Source organism: Temnothorax nylanderi, unplaced genomic scaffold (genome assembly GCF_030848795.1).
Source record: "Temnothorax nylanderi isolate EJ_2023f unplaced genomic scaffold, tnyl_v1.0 TNYL_tig0016_pilon, whole genome shotgun sequence".
Lineage (NCBI taxonomy): Eukaryota > Metazoa > Arthropoda > Insecta > Hymenoptera > Formicidae > Temnothorax > Temnothorax nylanderi.
Genome location: NW_027249078.1, coordinates 1,570,732 through 1,586,330, shown reverse-complemented (window position 1 = coordinate 1,586,330; position 15,599 = coordinate 1,570,732). Strand labels below are relative to the sequence as shown.

The window sequence follows — 15,599 nt, the reverse complement described above, 5'->3', positions numbered from 1 at the left end:
TACATATAAATGTACTGCAGTAACTGAAGATTAATCTGGAAACGGTCATATCCTGTATGTAGTGTAAAAGTAATCGCGTTAGGTCATCTATTTTTTTTTTAAATTGTCTGATCGTTTGTCACAAATCTTTCGTGAAATATTCTACAATATATCTTTATTATAAAAAACTTTATTTCTAGCTTATATATTTTACTTTTAATAATATTGTACGAAACATTGCAATAATACTCGCATTATTTTATTGCAAAATTAAACTTTAGCCTATGTATGTATATCATGATTGACCCGACGCGATTGTTTCCGGCTCAAGGAAAAAAGTGAAAAATTACAATAGATACTTGAATGAAAAAAAGATGTACAATATGTCCAAAAATCTATAGTTATTTATTTCGCGCGCGCGCGCGAAAGAAAAATAACTACGATAGCTCAAGGATCGATATAATTAAAAATATAATTTGAAAATATCACGAAATAGTAATATGGACAAACAGTATTTATAAAATAACATCAATTCCCAGCTTTATCCTATTTCTTCTATCGTAATGCAGATTATTACCATAGAATAAGCACGTTAAGTAAAAGTCTTGTGACTTTTATTGTGAGTTTTGTAAGAGAAAAGATAAATAAAACTTTTCGTAACATATAAAGTTTTATAATTCAAGTAGATATAAAAAGTAATGCATAGCGATTTATCTGTAAGATGGTTGTATAAAAATGTGTCGTATAAATATACAGTATATGCAAAAACAAGTAAAAACGAATAACAACATCTAAATAACTCTTATATTAAAAAGAGTAAAGAAACTAGAGTAAAAACTCAATTTTGCGATCGTTTCAAATATTTCTAAACTCGCTGCGACAGGTAGCAGATAAGATAGCATACAGGAATAGCAAAAATGTTCTTTATTTGAAAAAAATTCCTAAAATAATAAGCATCATAGCCGGGCTATAATTACAATTATACAAATTATGTTTGTAACATTTTTGGTTCGCATCTTTTAATCGGGGAAAAAAAAGTTATTCCGTTTGAAATAACTCTCTTGATTACTTTCTCTGTATATATTATTGTATATAATTAGAATCAAGTACCTAATCGGCTATAAAAGAGTGCTATGGCGGGATCTTCGCACTCGGAAGTCATTAATACATCTCGAAACTTATCCAGAAGTTGCAACAACTGGGATCTACGAATATTTTCTAAATACATAATCTCCTCTAAGTGATAATCTCCGTCAAAATAGCCAAGACGGCACAGTCTATCGAGTAATTTCCTGTCATCGGAAGGAATATCATAATCTTCCGATTGAAAGTCGTATAACGCATCCTCCTTATCCGCTAGCGATAACTCCTCTTTGATTTCGGTAGGCGTTCCTTTTGGCGTTTCATTCAAACTCCATATGCTTTCGCTTTCTTCTATTCTTGCACTTGTATCATGTGTTTGTTGGTCCTGTGTATCCTAATATTAAGTATTAAAAAAAAGGCTTAATGAGACTGAAATATGTATTACATAATAAATAAGATCGAGTCATGACAATCTTTCTTTTCTCCCTCTTTCTTTTCCTTCACCACTGTCGTTATGATTGATTTATAATAGAATCACACGCGATTGATTTACCATAGAATTATTACCAATATTACGTTCAGTCCGTGCAAGAGACTATCAAGAGACACGGTAGTACACGCGAAGCGAAACCGCACCGTGACTCTTTTACGCGAACGCACGAGTTGCGAGTACCCAAGATTTTGAGATCTCAATATAGTCTCTTACACAGATCGTTGAAATTAGATCGCGGAATTTATTTCTTTTACTATTTCAATTTCGATCAATTTTGCTAATGTAAATATACCAAATAATAGCTATTTATATTTCACTAATAACTTATACATTGTGACTTACCAATGATAAACGGCCATATACCGTTGGTACGTATCGCACATATGTGTGCAATTGTAGAAGCAAATGATTTTTTAATAGCCATATGATTATCTTTACTAATTGCGTTTGCTGTTGCGGCTGGCTCAAAGGATTCAGCTTTTGGCTAATTGAAGTTGGTAGGGAGAAATCACTGATTACCTGAAAACGTACAAAATATAATATTCACAAAGTTTTACCAGTAATTCAATAATTAGGTACTATTTAGGTTACACATTATTCACTTTAAAGTAAAAAAAAAGACAAAAAATTTTAAAATTAATATGTAATATAAATAGATGCAAAACATCAGAGAATGTGTGAAAATAACTATGGTGTATATACTTGAAGTAAGCAAACTCCTGGGAAGTGTTCGGAGAAAGAATCTAGCAACTGGCTAGTCAAAACAGCATCGGGGGAGACAACATAAACATTGCTTTCGCAAAGTGGATAAATTATTGTAGCTTTTGCCCAGTAAACTAAATGACCAGCTAGCTGAAACACTTGCGCGAGTGTCAGATCCGAGTCTGCGGCTAAAGTCTGCAAACTTTTTAATGGATTGTACATCTGAATCAAACGTTTAAGTGCGGGAGAACAATCTATTTGCAAAGATTCTAACAAGTCCAATGGCTCAGTTAACAAGAGTATGCCATGATAAGGTCTTAAACTGTTCAAACACCTGTAAAACAGATTCAGCGTTATATAAATATATTTAAAGTGGCGCACACGGATGCACACACACACACACACACACACACACACACACACACACACACACACACACACACACACGCGTAGTGAAACTGGAAATCAGGAATATCCCTCGGAATAAAATCTCAGAATTGAAAATAAAAAATTTCAATATATATATACTCGTAATTTTAAATATAATCATTGAAAAGTTTCGCATACAAAAGATCGGTTAAATGTACCATTTCTTGTAAAGATGTAAAGATAAAATTTTCTGTGTAGAGTTAACTACTATAATAAAATTTCTTTATTCGCACGGATGTACTTGATATATCTCGTATTTGAGATATAACAATGTTATTTAACAAACCTGTCTATAATCTCGGGATCTATAAGTAGTCCTTTTTTATGTGATTGATGAACTTTTTGCGGAAGACAGAAGCGTACTTGGATCCATTTGTTAATCATAATATTGACGATGCCAGAAGAGCTAAGATTGCTAAACACGGACTTTAAACCACGTGCCAACGAGCTTCTTTGAAGGATTAACTCATATGGTGATTCATCGCAGTCACTTTCACCTTCAGATCTAAAAGTATATAGTTTAAAATAAAACATGGCTATCAACTAAAAAAGAATAAATGAATAGTTAAGTTGTTCACCTTCCAGCAATCTCATCGTGTGTCGATACCATTATCTTTATTTCGTCGGTTAAAAAACCACATCTTTTTTCTTCGTGTCTCAATGCTATGCCTAATCTAAACACATCTAAATGCTACTTCCATATGTTAAGGCCTATGTCCACGATGCTAGAACTTGGTCCAAGTTCTCGGACCGAGGAAAAGTTACTGAAACTTGGATCGTGGACACACCAGTTTTGCATCCAAGTTCAGTGTGTCTACGATTCCAAGTTTTAATAACTTTTCCTTGGTCCAAGAACTTGGACCAAGTTCTAGCATCGTGGACACAGGCCTTTATAAACACTCTTTACGCATATGCCGAAATATTATGTTACCTTTTGCTTAGATCATAGTAACACTTTACTATCGAATGACTCGCTTGTGCTTGTAGTGCAAAAACTATATTGAAAAGCATAGAGGAGTTTACTTCCTTTAAGCCACGAGATGGAACCAAAGTTGGATGTCCAACAAAGCGAACATCATTTACTTTTAATTCAAATTTCTGTTCACATAATTCTGGCTTTACAGCGAATAAAGTAGAGAGAACTTCATCCGTTAAACCAGTTAAATTTCCATTACTTATGTTTGACGTCGGAAACGGCAAAGACTGTTGAATGAAATACAACATATTACCAAATTAATAATCATTATACATTTAAAAAAGGAATTTTTTTTTAAAAAGTGGCCTACAAAAAAATTTTCACGAAAATATTATACATTGTTTAAATAAAAACAAAGACCTGCAATAAATCTTCCGTATTGGTCAACGAATAAGGATTCTTTCGTTTCGTACACTGATTAGAATCTCTTACATGGTTAGTCATATGTGGATATCGAAATAACAATCTGTCACCTTTACTGTCGCTTTTTACTAAAATTATACTTAATGGATGGATACCCATATTATTCAACCGACAATAAAATATAAACAATGCACTAGGTTAAGTGATGTATGTATAATCAAAGAATATAAGACGAGTATAGAAGGATTGTTCCCAGATATTAAAGCGGGGAGCACACACTTCGGCACAACGCATAATGCGTAAGCATAAGAAAATTGATTGGTCCATACACATCTGCATAAGGAAATAGACCAATCAATTTTTCCGAAGAGCGTGGTTCTCGAACGCAGCGAACGCAGCCCTGCTGAATGCGTCCATTATTTCTTCTGCAGGTTTGCCAGCCATGGTGTAAATAGACATGGTGTCTACTTACACCATGGTCTATAGTCTATGGTAGTGATCATGATGTGATAATTTCGCAATAATTTACGCATGCGTCGAAACAAACATGATGCAATTTTTTACACTAGGTCATGGTATTTTGATATTTATTTGCGCTGTCGCTATATAATCGCTAATTGCTTCGAAAATGTCATTTTTCGATTTTTTCCGAAATTTCCTCGGTGTGAGACGTCGCAATGAGCCTGGTACAAACGGGTAAGAACATGCTTTATGAAAAACATGTATATGTATATAGACGTTAAGTTTATGTGTCTCTCAGTTTATTTTGATGCAACTACACTCATTTTATGTCTTTTTGTATAAAAATGAAGATTTGAAAGACAAAACTCACCGCTCGATACTCTAAAAACAGTAATTAAATGCTAGAGGTGGTGTATTTGAAGGTTAGAAAATATGCAAGAATTTTGCTGTCAGTAGTGCTGAAATTGCTCAAAAAAATTTTTTTTTTAATGTGGAGTTGGCTTTTGATAAATGTGGCTCGCAAAGAAAATATATAACTTCCAAGACCACGATACGTTGCATCAGCAATTTTAGATTACAGTCTATTGGTATATATTTCAGATTTGGCGAGCATGATTTGCACCGAGAACGTTTTCGGAATCCAATTTGGCAAAGTGATGAAGATGACGACGACGATGACGATATAGACAACTTTCGGTAAAGAAACGAATACTTTTATAGTCGGGAGACATTTTCAGTGAATTTTAAATATAATTTTAATCTTTGTTTTCCAGGCATCCTGAGAGCGGTTTACAGTTTAACATCTTTAGCGACCCACTCGAAATGACGATGTACTTTGAATCCCAGATTGACAACATGTTGAAAAATTTTTTTAATTTTAGTAATATTCCTTTTGGTATGTTCGTCCGATGGAAAATTCATCATTCTACATGCTTCATTTATGAATAAAAGTGTGATACTCAGAATTTTCTTCTGATTATCAAAGTTTTCTTATTTATAAGAACTTGTTAATATATTGTTCCAAGTAAGAAAACAATTCTTGTAGATGATAAAGCCATTGCAGCGTTACCATTTGCTGCACCTGAAAAGGATAGCAATTTGCGAGACAAGTTGCTGAAACCTGAGCCCGATACATTTGCTATCACAGATGTACCATTTGAAGAGAAAATAGATACAGATTTAGATGGAAGGTACAACTGCAATATCATTCTTTAATTTTTTATTGTATATCTCAGATGAGTGTTTATATATAATTCATTTTATAGAGTTTCTGCAGAAGAATTTTCAAAGATGTGGAATAAAGGAAATATGGAAACGAAAAAATCTTCCGTACCAAGTAATTTCTCAATTGGAAGATCTGTTAGAAAGGAGATTATACGTAGACCTGATGGAACTGTAGAAAAAAAGCAAGTAATCAGAGATACTGAAGGTAATGAGCAGACGATCATTTCAAAGGAAATAGGCGATAAAACATATGTTGTTACTATAAAAAAAGATAAAAATGGTATTGAAACAAGATCCGAAGATTTGATTAATATGGATGAAAGTAAGTATCTATGAAGGATATACTGAATATAATAGTTATGAATAAAAACATATAATTATATATATATAGTTCTTAATATTGTGCTCATTTAAAAATTTATGTATGTTCATTTGAGACTCAATTGTGACAAATAACTAAATTTTATTGCTATTATAAAAATTAGAGAAAAATTGTTATACAAACTTCATTAATTGATATTGTATAACTGAGTAATGGCAAGCATCTAATTTGAAAATTTTTTAATTACAGGTGAACTGAAGGATTTTACTCAAAAGTGGAAATCTGCAAAAGATAACGTGAATAGTCAAGATTCGATTCTTAATCGTTTTCCATGGGAAACGTTTTTCGGTCCCAATCCGAAATTATAACAAGTAGATAAAGAAAAGTCATAGTGTTAATTCCTAATATATAAAACATACCCGTGTAGTGTATGAGTACCAATAAATTAAATTAAATCGATGATAGAAGCACTTCTTTAATTTTTAACCGTTAAGTTTGCTTTATTTGATGGAATATTCTGTACACATTTAATATATACATACATGTGTTAATAAAATTCATAATTTATGCAAAAAAATATTTTCAAATTTACACAACCGAATCGTCTCACTTAGAAATATAAAATAGAAATAAGTGGCTCGATGTTAAAGATTTAACCTTGTATTATGTGAATCTCAAATGTCTGATATTAATCATAGTACTATGTATCGCATTTGCATTTATTTTAAAATATTGATTTTTAATATAAATGTTTTGAGACAAGATTCCTTTTTGAACACACGCGAAGTATAATATTAAATACAAAAATATTAATTACGCAATTCTTTGTACAGGCAACAACAAATTCGATTTATACATAAAAATTTTTATAATACCGCGCGTGCATACGATTTCTAAATTGCATTATTTTCTCCGAATTTTGTCTAATGAGAGATCGAGGGAGATCCAATTATATTGTATCTCCCTTTTTTGTTAAAAACAGCCAGAATATCAGAATGTGAGAAAAACAATAAAAGATGCGTGCATACAATAAAGCACTGAGAATTCATATTACCTATAAATATATTTATATGAATAGATATATTATACAAGAACATAAAAAACAAACAAACATGCTCTATCAAAAATATTAATATATTGCTGTCATAGCAACATATTCAACATTTTATGCAGCATGTATTTTTATTACTTATTACCTCGACACTTAAATAAATGTTACACACTGATCAATCTCAATAAATCCAGGTATCTCTTATGGATAATTAAATAATATTCAATACATTATGAATCAATGTGCAGTAATACACAAATAATTGTGATTATACCGCATAAATGTTATGTATATACATAAAATATTAGTTAGAAACAAATGCACAATTTTCTGATTACAATCGCAGGATTTCCAAAATATTTCATTATTATAAATACAGCGAAAAATATTTACTATAATATTTTTAGATAATTTCATATTGTATTTGTGAGATAATATGCAATGTATCGATAAGTCTCAAAATAAATGACAATACAAACGTGAGGAATACACATCCAACAATAAAAATATCCGGAAATTTCTTTCCACAATAAAATTGGCCGTTTGTATATAGCAAATATTCATAATGTATATCTAAACCAGTACAATTATTAATATTCGCTATGTTATATATAAAGAAATAACTATAGCCACTTCTGTTCTAATCTTCCTAGGATAAAACATAAAATTGTTAATCGTCTATAAAATATTATATATATAACGTGTTCCAAAATTCGCGAATCAAAACAGTAAGAGAATTCTTAAAAAATTAAATAATAAAAGTATTTGTCGTTTTTTATTTCGAGCAGTAGTTTTTGCGGTCTAATTAAAGAATGAATAAATGACAGAACAAATCGATAAAATTAAAAAAACTTTTATTATTTAATTTTTCAAGAATCTTTTTGCTGTACATTTTTATTCGCAAAAAATTTTAGAACTTTCTTTTCTTTCTCTCTGTATGTGTGTGTGTATGTGTGTGTCTACGCATATTTATAAATTTCATATGTACACTATATATTATGAAGACAAATTTTTAAATTCTGTATTTAGGCGTTCAAATATTAAAATATATAGTAGAAAGTATTACATAATATAAATTTCTATTTTCTTCGTACAGAGAATTGACTTGTACAAATTGTAACAATATAAGTAGGTAAATCATGTTAAATTGGACTGCAACATTAAATGGTACAAATGCCTCCTTTTAATAAAGACAAAAACTAATTTCTAGATATTAAAATAATTTTTTTAATTGATATATATATATGTATATATGCTACAAAGAAACATTAAATTGTACATTTTCACCTATATTCTTAATGTGTTTTTATATTATTGTTAATTTTATTATAAATTGTATATCTTATTAGTAACTTGCAATCTCTTATTTCTATTCAATGTCTATGATTAAGTTAAAAATGTCGATAAAATATGAAATATGTTGGAATAAATTATAATAGTGGTATAGATTATTACATTATTTGCATATAATTTACGACATTTCATACAAATTTTTGGAACAATATATCTATACACATTTTCAATTATTTGCAACTTTTACAATGTTAATTATAGCTGCCTCAAACAGATTTCGAATGTAGCATAGAATCGTTTATATCTGTTTCTGACACTACGTTAAATTTTGTTTTTGTCATCCACTAATCGTACAGAAATGTAGTGTACCTACCACATTGATCATTAATTAATATGTTTGCAATTATTCTTGGCCAAAACCTTCCGTTTCTTCAATTGCGTAGTTGAGTTTCTCTACTAATTGGTCGTAGCTTTTGTAAGGTGGCAAATCTAGTCTATTGAAACAGGTATGTGATCTTGGTAGCCAGGTATCTTTTCCGAATTTTTCTATACAAAATCTTTGCGGCCCATTGCTCCCTGTAATACAACGTAATATAATATAGCACAAAATCCATATTATTATTAAAAGACATCAAACTTTCTTAATTATCAATTCTTAAATTAGTAAATAATAATATTAATCAGTTTATTTTTCAATTAATAATCTCTTTACCAATTTTCTTATCAAATCCATATTTATAAAATAGGATAGACAACCTATCATCATTTTCAATAGAAAAAGTAATCTTGTTTCTTTGTAACTTACCCATCAGTTCGGCAAATCCACCAACCGGTACACGACAAGTACCAGTTACAAACTGCAACAATCTAGCTCTTTTTTCACTATCTGTTCTCGTCACAAACTAAAACACAAACAGCGCATATTTGAACGTGACATTGGACATAATTGCAATAAAGTTTGATGTAATGACATTAAGAATCGTACCTGCCAAAACCAGAGAATCTGTTTACTGTTACGAGTGTAATGTCTATAAATAGTATTGCGCTGCCAGTCTTCAACGTCTATTTCCTGCATACCACAAAGCATTAGCTCCAGTTCACGTTCATCGAAATATTTGAGCCACTCAAGTGGCACGACTGAATTAAAGCCTTCTAAAAATGCTTTTGTTTGTTCCTCTATACCCCTTGTCATCCTCCACTCTGTCATCAACCTGTTGAATATTCACGAGTGAAAACTTATCTCTTTGCAAATGCGTGCATGCGTATACACGCGCGCGCATACGCACACATGCAATTTTCTTTCTTTTTATAATTTTCTAAATTACAATCATCTCTATTACGAAGCGATATACCTGATGTATTCTTCCTTATTGTCTTCACCTACTCTAACTTTATCACCACCTTCCTTCAACTCGTGATGTATCACTTGACCAAGAATCTCAAAATCCACGCTATAATATAATTCTAGGCCACATTCATCGATGTTATTTTCTTTTATCCATACGAGGGATTTGTAGAATTCCGGATCGATGGATTCTATATCCTTCATTACTAATTTTTTATTCAACATGCGCTTATAAAAGGGCATTGTAAATCCACTATATATAAATCGGCCATGATAAAGAGCCTGAAAGAACAAGAAAAGTAATTTGTATATAGTTTTCTTCATATAATATAGTACGAAAAAAGAAACAGAAATTCTCATTTGTAAAATACCATAAACATACCATTGCAATAAATCTTCCTATAAATTTGAAATACTGCAAATGGTCAGGATTGACGTACGACGCTGGATTTATTTGTAAACTGTAATTGCTTTTATTGGCATACTCAAATAGGCAATACATCGGATTTAAAACTTCATGGCTTAATAAGAAAAACCATTCCCTGAAAATTAGAAGTGTTTAATTTCTTCACGACAGCAGATAAGGAACGCTATATAGATGCGCTACTATGGCTTTTCGTACAAAGTGAATGTATGATTACACGATAGTGGCTCTATGTAGCAAAAAAATTAACATCTGACAGTACAATATAACGTAGGTACTCTTCTTTCTTTTCCTCTATCAATAAGTTTATTATATATTTGTATATCATACCTAGATACACCTCCATAATCCAGACCCTCCTCTCCTTTAAATATTATATATAATCGCCGTCTTAGTGCAAAAGCTTCCGCGTTCATTATTTGATGATAAGAATCTTCAAACAATGTCTGCCGACTAACACTAATCTTAATATGATTAGGCAGCGCATTAGTCTGGCACAAGAATCGGAATTGAGACAGTTTCCATCGGAATGATCTTTCGTATGCTCTCGGAACGCGATAAACGCCTTTCGGGCTGCACAAGAAAAACAGGATAGTTATTATGTTTTATTTTGCACTAGGCGCGCGTAGCTTGACGTAATATATTTAATACTAACCCTTTGGGCGCACCAGGTCTCGGATCCTGAAATGTTGTTGTTCGAGTATTGTGATCCACAAAATATCGAACTCCATCTTCTGTTAATCGTATTTCCCAGCCGTCCGGCAATGGTGGTTCGTCCATTCCAGTTTCTTGACCTTGCGTTCGAGGATCCTCCCATTGCGTAGTACGGTTCTTATGATTTACATAATAAACTCTTCCTTCTGGTTGTTTCCGTTTTTCCCAACCAGCCGGTAATGGTCCCAGAGCGTCGTCGTCATCAACTATAGACGTCGATGGGCAGGAAGAAGCTTGACTACCGTGCGCCTATGCCAATAATATAATATATATAATGAAATTAGTATAAATTTTACAGAATCTACTTTAGTTTTCTTATATTAAAATAATTTAAACAGTAAAAAATCATATTTATTATTATTTTATCTCTTTATAGATCAATCGGTCTGATTACCTGAGGATAAAGAAATCTTTGATTGCCTTGTTGAACGACATATTGTCTTTCACCTTGCCAATGTTGGAAATGTTGCAATCGTTCCGTATTTGGCCTTTGCCACGTGGTGCTTCTTGTATTATGATCAACGTAATAAATTCTACCTCTTGGATCTCGACGAACTTCCCATCCAGGAGGCAAAGGCTGTGGTCTCTCCCAAGATGTGCTTCGGGTATTGTGATCGACATAGTATCTAATAGCATGGAGAGATATAAGACAGAGATAAAAATTTCATAAATTTTTATGACATTTAGTCGACATATTACCTTCTCCCATATAAGTCGTATCTCATTTCCCAACCGGGCGGTAGCGGTTCTTCGGAATGACTGATATCTTCAGCGAGCACTACAGAGGATCCTGGTTGCGTCACAGATTGCCCAGGTACGGCTGCAGCGACGGATTGATTTGACAATGAAGGTGCGGTCTGCGGAATTCGCGGTATACTGGAACGAGAATCTGGTAGCGCAATAGGAGACATATGTTCCACAATAGGAATTGTTCGTCCATCAGTGAGAGGGATCACTGCTGATTGTTCCGATCGAAAAACTACAGCACGATTATCTGTCAGTGGGGCACTCGCGTTTTGTTGACTACGCGATGCGGTTTCGCGTACCACACGTAGATCCACAAGCGGCGCCGCATTCATCGATTGCTCCGCACGTGGAGCTCGTAAATCTTCTTGCGGGCGAACATTCGTAGATTGCTCCGACTGTCTTATCGCGCGCAAATCCTCACCCGCACGAACACTCATGGACTGCTCGGGTTGCCTCATTCCCCGTGCCAGATCCTCGGTCACACGAATGTTCGTGGGTTGTTCTGACTGTTGTCTCATCGCGCGTTGATCCTCATTTGACATACTCGTTCGTCGAATGGTTGCAGACTGATCCGATTGTCTCGCTCCGCGCAAATCATGCAGATCATCTGCTAAAAGAGCATTCGTCGATTGTTCCGAACGTGTCATTACACGGCCATCTGGAAGAGCCGCGACGATCGGTTGTTCTATCCGTAGGGCACCAGTACCGCCACATGCGTCCACGTGTGACGATGCACTCGCATCTGTTTGAGAAGCACTGGAATTGTCCATGTTAGAAAGCATAGATTGATCTTGCCGAGGAATCCCACGGACATCCGCGCAAATCTGTTGCCCAGGTATTATTGAAGGAGACTGTTCTGATCGCAGCGGGCCACGTGAATCCGATTTGACTATCGCGGATTGATCCACGTTGCTGTAATTACTCCATGTGTACACTCGGCCCTCCGATGAATTAGCCGACGCCGACGGTTGCTCTTTAACGGTCGATCTACCTGCGAAAGTTCGTACGTCCGTGGCATGCCGGTTTCCTGGCGACATCATAGATTTATCGGCCATTGGAATCGCGTGGCCGTTCACCAAGATACTTGTGGAAAGGCTGCTACTGCTGGGGCTATTACCAACGTTGCTACTCGATGTACCATCCGCACTTGGGATCGTAGTAGAAAGTCCAACATTTTTGTTACTGTTTGCTTGACTGTTTCCACCATTGTAACTGGGACTAAGGTGAATATTTGTCAAACCACGATATATAGACGGTGCAAGATTCTCCGAACTATGTAATCTCATTCGTGCACGGACTCCACCATTGAGAATACTTCGGTTATTAAGTGTATCGTTTGCGGCACCTAAAATGATACAATTTGATATTTTTAAAAAATAGAAGAAAAAAAAAGAGTATTGTGATATACAGTAGTAGTATTTAATATCTCTCTTTTAAACAAACTTCTTTTATAGATATTAATATAATTTCCAACGTTTTTTGTGTATTAACTATATTTTTCTTACCATCAGATTGTATTTGGCAAGATGGTTCATTAACATTCACTGGTATCTCGTTAGTGGTATCAATTCTAAGTCCATCGAATACCGTAATCAATTCACCGACTTTACACAGTTGAGAATCGTGCTTGCTCTCGCTCATTAAATCAAACGTCAATTCTAAATTTTCTAGTTTCCCATTATAATGCGATAACACTTGGAACAGGTTTATCCGTTTTTCTCCTATCAATGTATCTTTGCGAAACGTACTATGGTCAAGTAATCGAAAATGCAATTGTGAATATGGTGTAACGAGTATAGTAAATTCCTCGTTCCATTTTGGCTGATATGTGGACTTTGACACTTCAGTTTTACGAGGACTTTTATCATCAACTGAGAACTCTATGTATGGATTAGGCTTCAAAAAGGTTGAACTTCTCAGTATCGCTCCTTCAACTAGAATAAATATCATTATTAATGTAGATAAAACAATCGTGCAACCCTGGTATCTATTTATAACATAAAAAAATTTTTTTAAAATTATTTTTTAAATATAAAACATTGAATATTTAATAGAAGATAAATTGTATTTGTTATAAAAATGCGAATAAAAATGAATAATTGTCATATTTATTTTATATATATTCTTTTCAATAGATACATTTGTACAACAAGAATTAGACGTTATAGAACAAAACATTTATATAATAAAAGAAAGTTAACTATTATTGTTTACTTCATCCAATCCTTGCAGTATTTCTATGAATAAATATCACAGCATATGTAACAGCTAACAAACTGATAATTGATATCAATTCGCTAAAGACACAATTGAGATAAGAACACATCTGATCAAAGATCATGTATGATAAGAACAGAATTTGAAAGACAAAAAATAATAATAGTCGCGTTCACAGAGTAATATTATAAATTCCTTCTTTTTCCTTCTGCTTCTCTTTTCACTATAAAATTCTTTTAGACATTCTTCTTTAGTGCAATTATATTCCTTTTAATGCAACAAAACATTTGCAATAAATAAATGTTAACAATATACATTTTGAGAATGTCCTATCGCGTCTGGAAGACTACAAGACTTACTTGTGATGCTTAATTGGTGAAAACCAGGGGACGCTGCATCTTCCTCGCAATGAGACATTGTAAGAAATTTATTGCGATTCAAATTACTTTGAAGAGGTCATAATTTTCTCACTGAATCACTCCCTTGCGATATCTGCAATGTGCACAAGTGGATTCTGAAAGTACAACTTATAGGTTAACTTCTTGGGATTATTTATAATATGTATATCGCTTATGTAAGACGTACTACACTTATATGATAAAATTCGCTGCCAAAATTGGTGATGATCGGCGCACATATCTCACTTATACCAGTAGCAGAGAAAATGTCATTTGAAAAAAAAAATACATATATATAAAGCTATATCTATGTTACTTTGTGGAACGATATAATCAGCAGTATAAATTATATAACACGTTCAATCCAGTCCGATTTTGTCTCGACGAATCCAGCAAATATACGAGCAAATATAAAAACGAGGAAATACTTTGAAAAGCTCGCGGAGCAAAATCGTGGAATATTTTGCTGCGATCTATGCGTGACGGCGACTTCTCGCCGAGCTTTACCTAACGGCCTACGGCCAATTCCCTTCGGCTGAAAATATTCTGTTCACGAGCCACGTACGTACAAAGGGTACCGTCGCGGAGATCCGTCATCACCACGATCTCATGGATCTCACGACAGTCACGACTCACGGCTCGTCGAGGTGCTGGGTGCTGCTGTCACACGTCACACGGCATCGCGAAATCGCGATCGAGGCGAGGCGAGAAACAAATATGCAATGAGCAATATCTCGGCGAATACAAACCGTAATCGGTGCGTCGGACCGACGCTCACGATACCCTCGACGACGACCCGCCGCCCATTCCTCGCACGATTGCGGACAATTACGGATCTCTTATCTTGCTGCGCGGCCGCGGCAGCAAGTGGAAATATTCGGGATTTGCGTTATCATCAAAGGCCTCGCTATCGGTCAGTCACCATCTTCTCATACGTCAAACGCGGAGCGGAGCACTTTTCTTGTATCACGCGAGAGCGCGACAGCGACCGCGGACGCGGACGACGGCCCTCATGATTGAAAATCGCTGCCGTCCGATACTCCGATCCGGTGCGATGGGTCCTCGTGCGAAATGTATGTGTACATATGTACGCGAGCTATTTTCACCCGTACGACACCGCACCATATAATGCACGCATTTCAGTCATGTGAGAGAAAGAGAGAGAGAGAGAGAGAGAGAAGTTCTGCGATGCACGGCCGCGCTCAGCAGGTTGTACTCGCGCCGACAGAGAACGAGCATTCAAGGTCCTCTCGAGGTAAAGAGAGATAAAAATAGTCACTCGTCCTCGACTTTACTGACTTCTGTCTTTATCTACGTCAATCGTTACGGCTGACAGACTGCGCGTTGGAAAGAGAAAAGAAACCTTGACCAGTATTG

The 15,599-nt window shown here is 34.4% G+C and overlaps 3 protein-coding genes across 5 annotated transcripts; 1 reads left to right on the top strand and 2 right to left on the bottom strand.

Moving 5' to 3' along the window:
• Positions 1-888: 888 nt before the first annotated feature.
• Positions 889-4,245, bottom strand: Nprl3 (GATOR complex protein Nprl3). Its single transcript, XM_071698718.1, has 7 exons — positions 4,023-4,245; positions 3,618-3,889; positions 3,265-3,360; positions 2,973-3,191; positions 2,258-2,591; positions 1,898-2,074; positions 889-1,456 (listed from the first exon to the last, which is right to left on the bottom strand). Exons 1-7 carry the CDS (start codon positions 4,182-4,184, stop codon positions 1,082-1,084), a joined length of 1,635 nt encoding a protein of 544 aa, XP_071554819.1. The 5' UTR covers positions 4,185-4,245; the 3' UTR covers positions 889-1,081.
• A 287-nt stretch (positions 4,246-4,532) lies between these two features.
• LOC139768496 (uncharacterized) lies at positions 4,533-6,492 on the top strand. Its single transcript, XM_071698725.1, has 6 exons — positions 4,533-4,721; positions 5,088-5,183; positions 5,261-5,382; positions 5,533-5,677; positions 5,753-6,033; positions 6,283-6,492. Exons 1-6 carry the CDS (start codon positions 4,654-4,656, stop codon positions 6,399-6,401), a joined length of 831 nt encoding a protein of 276 aa, XP_071554826.1. The 5' UTR covers positions 4,533-4,653; the 3' UTR covers positions 6,402-6,492.
• Positions 6,493-7,077: 585 nt separating this feature from the next.
• Su(dx) (Suppressor of deltex) lies at positions 7,078-15,382 on the bottom strand. Of its 3 annotated transcripts, none has more exons than XM_071698717.1 (12): positions 14,972-15,382; positions 14,184-14,316; positions 13,113-13,541; positions 11,560-12,952; positions 11,255-11,486; positions 10,802-11,109; positions 10,477-10,719; positions 10,105-10,264; positions 9,730-10,004; positions 9,363-9,588; positions 9,183-9,279; positions 7,078-8,953 (listed from the first exon to the last, which is right to left on the bottom strand). In XM_071698717.1, the coding sequence occupies exons 2-12, from the start codon at positions 14,239-14,241 to the stop codon at positions 8,781-8,783; spliced, it is 3,594 nt and encodes a 1,197-aa protein (XP_071554818.1). In that variant the 5' UTR covers positions 14,242-14,316; positions 14,972-15,382; the 3' UTR covers positions 7,078-8,780. The 3 variants fall into 3 exon arrangements, with proteins under 3 accessions (XP_071554818.1, XP_071554816.1, XP_071554817.1); XM_071698715.1 differs by having other exon boundaries at positions 14,184-14,338; positions 14,972-15,381; XM_071698716.1 differs by lacking the exon at positions 14,972-15,382 and adding an exon at positions 14,730-14,964 and having other exon boundaries at positions 14,184-14,338.
• Between the last annotated feature and the right edge of the window lie 217 nt (positions 15,383-15,599).